The sequence below is a fragment of the Gekko japonicus genome, unplaced genomic scaffold (assembly GCF_001447785.1).
Source record: "Gekko japonicus isolate JY-2015 unplaced genomic scaffold, Gekko_japonicus_V1.1 scaffold1692, whole genome shotgun sequence".
Taxonomy (NCBI): domain Eukaryota; kingdom Metazoa; phylum Chordata; class Lepidosauria; order Squamata; family Gekkonidae; genus Gekko; species Gekko japonicus.
This window is the reverse complement of record NW_015163653.1, coordinates 14,605-27,243: the sequence shown is the minus strand read 5'-3', so window position 1 is coordinate 27,243 and position 12,639 is coordinate 14,605. Positions and strand designations below refer to the sequence as shown.

Here is a 12,639-nt window from a genome sequence, read left to right as displayed (position 1 = left end):
CTGCCTCTCTCCACCCCTGCCTGCCTGGGGCCAGGGAGGGCCTTCGCGGGGCTTTCCCGCACTCCCGCCAGCATTGCAGGTCCACCGCCGGGCCCCTCATGGGGCTCGGCAGTGGAACTGCAAGGCCGGTGGTGGCCGGGACCGTTGGGGGCGGGGTGTGTGGCCTTATGACACACTTCCGGTGATTTCAGGGGGTGTGGCATATGCTAATGAGTTATGCTAATGAGTTTCCCTAGCTCTTTTTCTACGAAACGACCCCTGGTTATTGGAGAGCACAATGTTGCAACAAAAGCCAGGTCCCCCCTACCACTGTTTGTTCTAAGGGAGGGAGGATCATGGCATGCTTCAATTAGAGGGACTATCTGGAACATAAATAGGAGAAAGTAAGCATGTGCAGAAGTACAGAAAAGTAAACCCCAGGATTGTGTGCAAACGAACATTTCTGATCAACATTCGATTTGATTGTGCACTCTTGCACAAATCAACTTAATTCACCAGGTGCAGAATTCCAAAAGGGGGAGGGGGCCCACTGGGATTGTGTGCAGATGGTCCATTCCAAAACAATATTGTATTTGCACCTTTCTCCTGGGTGCACACAGAACAAAGTGAGCACGGATTTGTCCCCAACAGGTCCTGCCAGACCAAGCTTACTGGATCGAGGGGATGCTGTTGATGTTTACCTGGATTTTAGTAAAGCCTTTGACAGGGTTCCCCATGATGTTCTGATGGGTAAACTACAGGACTGTGGACTGGACTCTAGGATAGTTAGGTGGATAGGGAACTGGTTGGAGAACCTCACTTAAAGAGTAGTTGTCAATGGCATTTCATCTGAATGGAGGGAGGTGTCCAGTGGGGTGCCACAGGGCTTGGTTCTGGGCCTGGTACTTTTCAATCTGTCTATAAATGATCTGGATAAACATATGGAAGGGTTACTCAGTAAATTGGCAGATGACACCAAATTGGGAGAAGCAGCAAACACACCATAAGATATAGAATTCAATGTGATCTGAACACACTGGAAAAGTGGGTAGATGTGAATGCAATTTAAGAAAGATAAGTGCCTCTGGAGAACAGGTCTACCCACCTATTTTCTCTATATTGGTAGACCTGGCATCAAGAGATTAGGTCTACCCACCCCTTTCCACTATATTGGTAGACCTGGCCTCAAGAGAACAAGTCTACTACCCACCCCCTTTCACTATATTGGTAGACCTGTCCTCCAGATAACATGTCTACCCACCCCAGTCCTCCATATTTGTAGACCTGTCCTCCAGAGAACAGGTCTACCTGCCCCTTTCCACTATATTGGTAGACCTAGCCTTGGACCATCACCCTGTGCTGAGCCTTAGAAAACATACCAGCACTTAGGGGAACAGGGGAACTCTTGCAGTCCTCCCTCTTCCCCTTCCTCTTTGCTATCCATGAAGCTTCACCCCTTTCCCTGAAGCTTTTTCTGCCACACCTGTTCTTTCTGCTTTCTTTTTCACCTACTGCTTTTATGGCCCCTTGCTTTTCTCCAGTCCCGATCCTGTCTGGTTATAGTAGCACAGATTATTTTTAAGCTAATTAATTGACCAAAAGCAATAGCACAAAACTAACATGCCATGCCCCCCCACCAACAACAAGATATAACCAATGGTCAGGAAGGAATCAATAAATGGTAACTGATTTTCCATCAGGAATATCATCACCAGACTACCTACAGGAGCAAAGTGGTAGAATCCACCAACTTTTGAGGGGTTTTGCCAGAAAAGCATACCTGGGGTAGGAAGTAACCCTGGAAATCCGGATCAAGGCTAAAGCAAACAGTAATAGGGTTGATCCAGCAAGCTTTTCGGCTTTGGCCAACAAAAAGTGCTACACTGGGGATGATGTGTCATGTGGAATGGAAGCTGTAATAAGAAGTCGACTTGGGCGGGTTTCAGTAAGAATGCTGGCTGGATACAATCCACTATTTTCCACAATGCAATTACCATTATTTCTGGCTAATGCAAAAGAAGCCATTATTTTGGTAACTTTTAGAGTCTGGGTCATCCAAACATGAGGTGGGGCATACTGACCAGTAAGGGAATCCTTTTTAAAAACTGGCATCAGATACTACCTTGCAATTAATGTTGATTGAATGAATAAATAAGGAAGTTCTATTTGTTCCCCCTCTAGTTCATTACACATGACTAGTTGAGCCAGAATGGGCATTTCGCTGCACATCCCACTGAGGACTGACTGTATCCACACTTAGATGCACACCCAGTATGTACCGGTAATCCCTGGTCCAGCAAGACATGCTAAATACATTTTTGGCCTCTGCCAACATCTGGGAAATGTGCTTGTTCCGTGAGCATCCCGTTTTGCCGCACTTTGGAGCCGTACTTAAAAGATACTAGTTAAAATCTGGAGTTCCACTTCCTGACGGGCCAATTGCGGACTTTCCCCCATCTGATGATTCCAGCGTGCAATCCTCCTGTCGGAATGGTCTGACGTCAGACCATCCCGAGCGGATGCCATTTTTAAAAAATTCTTAGCAATTTGTGCATAAATGTGTAAACACGCGACAGCCGCAGAGCTCCGCTCAAACGATCTGGACAATTTCATGTTTCTAAATTTTATAAACTGCATTAATTAAAAAGGTACCTAGAGAGAGGTACCACTGGTGGTGCTTTAATCATTCCTCCACGCATGCGCGGAAAAGCAAGTACACATTGAGGTGCGGATGCGCATGTGCAAACAGATTTTTTTTAAAAAAAACCCGCCTGCGCGGCTCCTTTAGGTGGATGCCGTCTAGACCATCCACCGTGGAGTACGCGTGTGGTAAGGGAAGCTGTTTGGTCATGCAATGCTGGATAAAAAAGATCGGGATCAAATTAGAGCCGGGCCAATTGCAGTATTAGCTGCCCGTCTGAACGCACCCAGAGTGATACAGATGGCAATCCTAAGAAGGTCTACTCAGACTCCTACTCAGGTCGATTCAGTGCAGCTTACTCCCGGGGAAGTGTTCCTAGGATTGTGCTGTCATGCAGAGGGTTGCCAGCAATGTTCCCTCTAAGTGGTGGAGTCTTGTGAGCAAAAATTCTACTCTGTGAGCTACTGGCACTAATGTTGTGAGCAAGTGATTTGGCTACTGCATCAATTAGTTTGCTCTGGAGCCCTCCTTCCTGAGCTAAGAGCAACGTGTGAGCCGGAGGCTAAAAAACTGTGAGCTAGCTCACACTAACTCAGCTTAGAGGGAACACTGGTTGCCAGCCTCCAAGTGGGGCCTGGAAATCTGTTGCTATTACAATTGATCTCCAGGCAATAGAGATCAGTTCCCCTGGAGAAAATGATTCCTTTGGAGGGTAGACTCTATGGCACTGGACCATGCAAAAGCCTCCCCTCCCCCCAGGCTTCCCTCCAAATCTCCCAAGTATTTCCCCACCCTCGTTTGTGCACTGACATCTGCTTCTACACATGACTTTCCAGAAATACTTGGGGAGAGGTGGTTAAAACCACCAAAGTTCTTCCTACTCTGAGACACAATTTCATTTAATTAAATCAACTGTTCAGCTTTGACGTTAAAGAGAATTTAAAAAAGAAAGGAGCAAGGCTAGTTGAAGTTTGTCTTCCTGAGTCACCTGTGCATCTTTCCGTCACGCCCCCCCTGCAAGAATGGCTGTCTTTATCTCTGCTATCTTGGTGACGTGGAATTCCTGAAGTACAAAGTACAAAAAGAGTGAAAGGCCCCGGTGATGTCGAGCCTTGATCACCATGCTGGGGCTTTTCGTTTTGGCTGCTGTTGTCCTCTGTGGTGAGTATTTCAGATGTGGAATATTTTGTCAGGACTGAAAGCATTTTTTTTTCTCTTAACTTCAAATAAAACTGCAGTTTTCAATGCCTTTTTCCATCTTTCCTCTGTTCAAAACTTTACCTTTCCTTAGGAGTAGTTGAATATATTATAATCTCGTTTCCTAGGTTTGGTTGAGCTTTGGGCATGGTCTTAATTGGTGTAAAAGGTAAAGGTAATGAACATAAGAACATAAGAGACGCCAATGTTGGATCAGGCCAATGGCCCATCCAGTCCAACACTCTGTGTCACACAGTGGCCAGAAATACCAGGTGCCATCAGGAGGTCCAGCAGTGGAGTCAGGACACTAGAAGCCCTCCCACTGTTGCCCCCCCAATCACCAAGAATACAGAGCATCACTTGCCTCAGAGTTCCTATCGATACCTCTGCTCCATATGTCTATCTAATTCCCTCTTGAAGCTGTCCATGCTTGTAGCCACCACCACCTCCTGTGGCAGTGAATTCCATGTGTTAATCACTCTTTGGGCGAAGAAGTACTTCCTTTTATCTGTTCTAACCCGACTGCTCAGCAATTTCATTGAGTGCCCATGAGTTCTTGTATTGTGAGAAAGGGAGAAAAGTACCTCTTTCTCTACCTGCTCTATCCCATGCATAATCTTATAAACCTCAATCATGTCACCCCTCAGCCATCATTTCTCCAAGCTAAAGAGTCCCCAAACGCTTTAACCTTTCTTCATAGGGAAAGTATTCCAACCCTTTTATCATTTAGTTGCCCTTTTCTGCACTTTTTCCAATGCTATAATATCCTTTTTGCTGTGTGGTGACCAGAACTGTGCACAGTATTCCAAATGAGGTTGCACCATTGATTTATACAGGGGCATTATGATACTAGCTGATTTGTTTTCAATTCCCTTCCTAATAATCCCCAGCATAGCGTTTCAGTGAGTTATCTGCTATGATTCCAAGATCTCTCTCTTGGTCCAGTCTCTGCCAGTTCGGACCCCATCAACGTGTATTTATAGTTAGGATTTTTGGCTCCAATGTGCATCACTTTGCACTTGGCCACATTGAACCCCATTTGCCATGTTGACACCCACTCGTCCATCCTCGACAGATCTCTTTGGAGTGTCTCACAATCTTCCCTGGTTCTCACCACCTTGAACAATTTTGTGTCATCCACAAATTTAGCCACTTCACTGCTTACTCCCAACTCCAAATCATTAATGAACAAGTTAAAAAGCATCGGACCCAGTACTGATCCCTACAGTACCCCACTGCTTACCACCCTCCACTGCGAAAATTGCCCATTTATACTCACTCTCTCTTTCCTATTAATTAGCCAGTTTTTTGATCCACGGAGGGACTTGTCCTTTTATCCCGTTACTATTGTGCTTACTTAAGAGCCTTTGATGAGAAACTTTCCCAGCATTACAACTATGGTTGCCAGCCTCCAAGTGGGGCTTGGAGATCTCCCAGAATTACAACTGATCTCCTGCCTACAGAGATCAGCTCCCCTGGAGAAAATGGCTGTTTTGGAGAGTGGACTGTATGGCATTATATTCCACTGAGGTCCCTCCCCTCCCAAACCATGCCCTCTTTAAGGCTCCATCCCAAAATCTCCAGGAATTTCCCACCCTGGGGTTGGCAATCCTAGTTATTACAACTGAGCTTCAGACTACACAGATCAGTTCCCCTGGACAAAATGGCAGCTTTGGAGAGCAACCTCTGTGGTATACTATAGATTCTAGGATAAATCCCTCCCTAGATTTCCTCCTCCTCAGGCACTGCCCCCAAATCTTTAGGCATTTCTCTGGCTGGAGTTGGCAACCCTATCCTGGATGCTTCTTAATGGGGTGATTGCAGGACTTCATCCTTACCTTTGTACAAGTCTTTGGTTTCTTTGCCTGAGGAAGAAGAGTCTGTGCCCTAGTCCATGACAACAGGAAGTGACTTTATATGATTGCTTATTGAGTTCTCCCAACAGCCACTGGTGTTTCTCAGGTCTCCAGTGGCTGTAGCTAACTGTGATCATGCACTTGGACACTGTTTTATTCCTTAAGGACGCTGTTCAGAGGGATCACTTGAGGACCATGGTCGTGTTGTTGGGGGCGAAGATGCAATGAGGAATTCATGGCCATCACAGGTAAATGAACCATCTCTTTTGCGGTCTGTGGTGGTGGTGGTGGTGGTGTTGGTTTACAATTCTGTTTCTTTAATTTGGGCTAGAGCTTCTGATTGTCCTGGTCCACTCCAGGACACACACTGAGCAAGAACCTGACTTATTAAACTGTGCTCCTGTTTGGGTATTATGCCTCCTTATTCTGATGGCTAGCGTGAAAGATGTAACACAACAGACGAAGGCCCAATCTGCATCTAGCACTTGCTCCGCTGTCTTACCACACACATGCTGGAACAGAAATTCCCCTCTGCATTGATTGATTGTCGGATTTTATGTCAGTGTCCACATTGCATGCTGCTTTCACTTCATTTGATCTCTCAGTTTTATGGTAGCCAACTGCATAGATTTATGGCCATTTTATTAATATTGTATTAATATTTATTAATATTTAAGATTAATATTTTTCTATAGATATGTACTTCTGTGATAAGCAAATCATATTTCTCTGGTTGGAAGTCTTGTAAGAAGATAGGTGAAATTTCTGGGTTTGTGTAACTTGGGCTTTTTAATAACCACTAAAAGCAGTGAGACAAAAAGCTGAAACCTGGTTTGCTTTTTAAATAATTACTCTCTATATTATTAAGCAGTGCTAAGAACTTTGGTAATTTTAGCACTTATTTTTACAGTAACTGTAGGGGTACATGTTACAGTCTTGCACAATAAAGAGAAGGATTCCTTGCCTCAATAAACAGGTTTTCAGCCTGGTTTGCTGGTTATAGTTCAAAGAGCCAAACTCACCCCTTACTTATTTGTATTATCAGATTGATAATCATCCTTTGATTGATAAATCCTGGAGAATTCTGCTGCTAAATGGTTTGCACAGGCAGAGTCTTGAAAATTGTGTTTTTTTTCAAACAATTTTATTATTTTCAGACAAACACACATAAATGAGAGAGTTTATACTTATTTATCTGTTGAAAATACCTCATACATATATTTCGAAAATTGTTGAGTCCAGATTCTCTAATTGGATGCAGGAGTGGAACCTCTAGTTACAGAAAGCCTTTTCGGTTTCCCTTGGGACCCCTATCCTTTTTGTTGCAGGCAGAAAAAAAGCAGGCTGAAAGGGAGGAAAATGTTGAGTGGGAAAATGGGTTGAGGAGAAAGGCTAAGCAGCGCCTTCCTCCCCTGGAGCTTCTGTTCAAGACTGCATTTTCCCTCCACTGTTCTTAATTTAAAGAAAACAACCCGCTAGAAGTGTCACTTTCCTCCAGTCCAACCCGCTAGAAGTGTCGCTTTCCTTCTATTCCAAGAGTCTCTTCTGCCAGGAGTGCCAGTCCCAGCGAAATGGACTCACAGGGAGACAGATACTCACTGGCCTATATCTTACAACTCCCCTTAGGAAAGTTTAAGCCAAAGGATCCTTGCTCCAACTTTAAGCGAATCTTCCATCAGAGGCAAAGCCACTTACTTTGGAAGAGAAATCCTTAGCCTTGAGGAAGCCTGTTAAGTCGCTCATTTAACAAAGCAGTCAGAGAGTGATTCAGCAAGAACACAACTTTATTCTTCAACTCGAACACAATTCTAACACAGATCAACATCTGATAGCCAGAACAGCCTTTACATTGCAGCTGTCCTGCTTTTAAACATTCCCGGCTAATATAGCCACACCCACTGTACACATATCAACCTATGAGGTTGCAGAGATAAGGTCCAATCACATTAGTTCCCGCTCAGGAAGCTTGCTTGAAGTGATTGGCTTGTTACTCCCTGGGCTAGCGATATGATTGGATATCTTTGGATTCTAGCCCAGGACAAAGCTCAACATGACATTTCAATTAGATGTTTCACGCATTGCATTCAAGGCAGCTTTGAATACATTACAAAGCCTTCCAACTTTCATGAGTGGAGTGGTAGGACAACTCCTTAGCCAAGAGGAAGGCTTCAAATTTTGCCCTCGTGTCCAACCATGAATGCTTTTAATAAGCGGTCTGCAAATGAGTGTCCCTCCAATAGATGATTTGCTCCTGTCGTATCACTAATCTGACTATAAAGGCATCTTGTGTTCCTTTTGGTGAGATAAAGAATAATCCAAGACTCTCTCAACGCTACCCCTATCTAGATTTCCCTCCAGTACTCTTCAGGAGAACGCTGGCTTCATACATGCGGCGGGACACTGGTGAGGCAGAACTGGGTGATGACGGCAGCTCACTGTGTGGACAGGTGAGAATATCTTCATTGGCTATCCAGGGCCCTGGTCACATGGCAAAGTTGCTGCGGGAGAGGCACGGATGGTGGGCAGATTATCCATGTGCGATCACACCCCAACATCTGGGAAGTGGAGCGCACCCGAGGTTACCGCCGACAATGCGAGTTAAAAAACTAGTACCTCCAAGGTACTAGTAAACGTTTGCCACGGGCTGCCTCCAGACGCCCGTGGTGTGATCGCGCCAGCGCGTGGCATTCCCCTCCGGTCCCTCGTTTACCTGCCGATGCTGAGGGAAGGACCGGTGGTGTGCTGCTGGCGCGTCTGATCGCGTAATCGCGGATCAAACTGCGCCGGGGCCACGCCTCCCCCCGCGATATCCAGCCTGTGTGACCAGGGCTCAGGAAAAGCAAAGAGGCATTAATTGGAATGTCAGTGAGTGGGACTGGGGCAGAGGAATTCATACTGGGTCTACTGCAAATGCTCGCCTTATGCCTTTACATGTGTAAAAAAAAAAATCAATCTTTTCTTGAGGTTGTGTCTTCAAATAGTAAGCCATACTGGGAATGAGGCCACTTCCACATGGGAGTTTTGCTCAGTTTGACATCCAGCCTGGACTGGGTTTTGTTTTTGCTTTTGTAGCATCCACACAACATCATCCTCTTATCGTTCCACTTTCCAGGGCTGTGAACAGACGAGCTGTTCGATCCGATGCCATTTCTGTTACCCTGCGGATTTAAATTGCACGTTCAAACGGCATCATCAGTATCCCATCCCACAGTCATTACGCCCCCCCCCCCATCCTCACCCCACTCTGATTGTGAGTTTTTTGACACCTGGGAAAGCCCAGTCTTTATGGATGTAGCTGGTTTCATCCCGCATTTCCAGACGGCTGAACTCTCCTTTGCAATCTCAAGCTGTTTGGGAAGTCTGAACCTTCTGTTTTTTTTGTCAGTTAGCCACCTGCATATCATCCGCTCTTCATGCCAGTGTTGTGAAACACCACTTGTGCATTTATTTTTACAGAGATCTCTTTCTTTCACACACACACACACACACACACACACACACACAGAGGAACTTCTCAAAAAAACAAAACAGCTGTGTGTTTCACTTTTTTGGGGGGGGGGACAGCAGGCTGAGAAGCCTCCTTTGTCTTTTTTCATGCCAGTTTCTCTGCCTACAGCTTTGCAGCACACGGGGTGGGGAAGAGGTTAATTGAAAAGATTAAAGTTTTTTCAGAGACTGGGGAGAGAGAGAGTCCGAGAAGGATCCTCTTTTTCATGCCTGTGACTCCAGTTTTGCACCAAGCTTTTAAATAACGCCAGCACACAGGATGAGACTTCTCTCTTTTATTCTCTCCTCCCGGCTTTGAAACATTGAGTTTTTCAAAAGCACTGTTCCAAAACACTCCCTGTAGAACACACAAAAGTAGCCACTTCCCTCACGCTGCACTACATATCCCAGCAGCCTCCTCCAGCAATCCCATTGGTCACCAGCTGCTGCCATCTTACCAGGAGTGTGAAGCATGCCCTTAAGTGGGTGGGGAGCCACAGCTGTCACCTTGGAATCCTCCTTTGAATTCTGGTGGAGAACTGCAGCTGTATAGGAACCCCTGAGATCACAGTCCTTGGAGGAGGGATTGCTTAGCTATCAGAAACCCCACCCAATGCACACAGGATATGTCTTCCTGCCTGCCATGCTGTGAACCTCTTATTCAGTTCTGAGTGCTTCATACCTTCTGCCAAACACCAGAGGGGAAGAATATGTTAGGGACTGATAGAAGGATTGCAGACTGGCAATATAACTTTTCCATTTTCATGCCCTCTTATCTCCAGAAACAGGAATTTCCGTGTGGTTGCTGGTGACCACAACATTTATCAAAACGACAGCACAGAGCAATATTTAAATGTGGAGCGTATCTTTGTGCATCCTTTTTGGAACAGTGCCTTCGTTCCCGGACAGTAAGTGTTATCCTGGAAATATTACCCACCCAAATAATCCTCCCGGATTAAGCAGCAGATCATGTAGTGCCTGGGATTAAAACTATTTTAGATACGCAATTGTTCCAGGTGTACCCAAAATTCAATGAAGCAGGTAGCTACAAAGGCATCAGCTTAGTGTAAAGAGTGACCTGAAGATCTATAAAAATCTTCTTTCCTTTTGCCCTCCCATTTATAGCAGCCAGCCAATAGCTAGCAGGCAGCATACATCACAAGGCTTTGAAAGCAGCCTGGAAATGCAAGGGAGTTCGGGGGGGGGTGCCCGAGGAGGGATTTCCTAACTAATTATGGTATATTCTGCACTTGTGGGCCCTGATCGGCATAGTCCAAGCCAGGGGTGGCCAAACTTGCTCAATGTAAGAGCCACCAAGAATAAATGTCAGATGACTGAGAGCCACAAGAAATGAACAAATATTATACACATTTTTAAATTGGAAAATATGCAGGTTTGTTTTTTATAAATATTAAACGAGACGGCCAAAAATAAAAACAAAAGAGATAAAAACAGATATTGATAATGATATTTATTTGTCCAGTGATATTTGTAGGCTTGGAGGGGGGCTTTGAGAACGCATTTAAAGTTAAAGTTGCTCTCTTTCTCTGCTCCGCTCCCCCCACACACACACCTCAAGCCTACCCAGGGAGGGGGGAACACTGGCTGGGGAAAGGAAGACAGATCGGGGAGCCATGTCTCCCCTTCACTTCCCCAGCCCCCCTGCTGTGAGCCACATAATGTGCGTGAAAGAATGGCATGTGGCTCCTGAGCTGCAGTTTGGCCACCCCTGGTCCAAGCTAGCCCGATCTCATCAGATCTCAGAAACTAAGCAGGGTCAGCCTTGGCTAGTATTTGGATGGGCAACCTCCAAGGAATGCCAGGCAGGCAATGGCAAAACCGCCTCTGAGGGCCTCTTGCCTTGAAAACCCTACAGGGGCACCCTAAGTCAGCTGTGACTTGATGGCAAAACAACGACAAATGCACCTGTGGTTGACAAATCAGGGTTTGCGCAACAAACCACAGTTTATAGAAACCACAGTTTATTGTGAAGTCCAAAAGCACTCAACATCTTTTAACCTAACCAGCCTCACAGGGTTGCTGTGAGGATAAAATAGGTTTTTTTTTAGGGAAAGAAAAGGGCCATTTATGCCACTCAAGAGTTTCTTTTGGTGATGACTGGTTTTTTAAAAAGCAAATAAAGAAATGCTTCAGTTGTTGTAGATTTTCCGGGTTGTATGGCCATGGTCTTGACGTCGTAGGACTAAGACCACGGCCATACATCCTGGAAAATCTACAACAGCTAATGAACTCCAGCCATGAAAGCCTTCGACAACATAAAGAAATGCTTCATTGCTTTTTTTACTGTCCTCCATTCCTTTCCTAATAGCCTCCTAGAAAAGTTTGTGTTTAGCAAAAGGTCTGGTGTGATCTGTTGGTCACCATGTTGGATGGGTTTCTTGGAAGTACACCACATTTAGCTTTTGGTTACGCAGAGAATATTATCGTGTTTTGAATTCTTGCTAGTTGCCCAACAGGTGCAATCCTAAACAGAGTTACACCTTTCTAACTCCATAGAAGTCAGTGGGATTAGAAGGGTCTAACTCTGCATTGGATGGCACTGACATTTCCCACCGCAGAATGATGAGGCATGGTAAATAAATAAAACAGCAATTCTGGTTTCCGTCAGGGTCTTTAAAGAAAGGACATGCGTTCATGTTGTGCCTTTTCATCCCATTGCCCATTGTCCCTCCTCTTCCCCTACAGCCATGATATTGCGCTGCTCCATCTCTCTCAAAATGCAGTTCTGAACAAATATGTGCAGCTTGGTTCTTTGCCCCCGGCTGGAGAGATCCTCCCTGACAACTATCCTTGTTACATCACAGGCTGGGGGATAACTAAAAGTGAGTTGTTATGGTAACTCCCACAAGGTACCAGGAAAGGGTATCAAAGCCTTCCTTGTGGTCTGCTTTGCTCACGATGTAGAAGCGCAAGCTTTTCATCTCATTGATCCCCAGTTCAAACCTTCCTACATCAGATCTGGTGCACAATATGATGTGTGAAATAGATAAATTAGGTGTGCAATAGATAAACAATGTCTGAAGTAGATAAATGGCAACTGCACAAGATAGGTGACACAGAAACTGGCTACGTCTTCGCAAATGGGGCTTTACAGCAAGTTCTAACCTACTCCAAAGCATCATGTACCATATTCTTAATGAACCTTATCCAAACTATTAATCCTGCTTTCCCCAATGGCGGGCCTAGTGCTGCAGAAAAAGAAAGCTATGCCAGATAGACTGCCCGGTTATTGTTATGTTTTAATAACTGTAGCTTGTTTCATTGTTGTTATTTAGAACTTTGTCCCATTAGGAAGACCGTAGTCTTTTGATGGGCAGACTAGACCCCCCCACCCCCAGTACTGAAAGGAAAGGAGCAGAGTAAGAGGAGGAAAGAAAGATGGAGGGGGGAAAGTACAGCAGAAGAAAGGAAGGAAGGAAGGAAGGAAGGAAGGAAGGAAGGAAGGAAGGAAGGAAGGAA

The 12,639-nt window shown here is 45.2% G+C and overlaps 1 protein-coding gene across 1 annotated transcript in view; it reads left to right on the top strand.

The window, feature by feature from the left end:
• Positions 1–3,741: 3,741 nt before the first annotated feature.
• LOC107107390 (chymotrypsin-like elastase family member 1) overlaps positions 3,742–12,639 on the top strand; it is a gene marked incomplete at its 3' end in the record, with an annotated part of 15,125 nt that continues 6,227 nt past the window's right edge. Inside the window, exons 1-5 of the mRNA XM_015407689.1 lie at positions 3,742–3,781; positions 5,839–5,921; positions 8,020–8,120; positions 9,942–10,067; positions 11,866–12,002. Coding sequence (XP_015263175.1) covers positions 3,742–3,781; positions 5,839–5,921; positions 8,020–8,120; positions 9,942–10,067; positions 11,866–12,002 — 487 coding nt within the window. The remainder of the gene's footprint in view (positions 3,782–5,838; positions 5,922–8,019; positions 8,121–9,941; positions 10,068–11,865; positions 12,003–12,639) is intronic.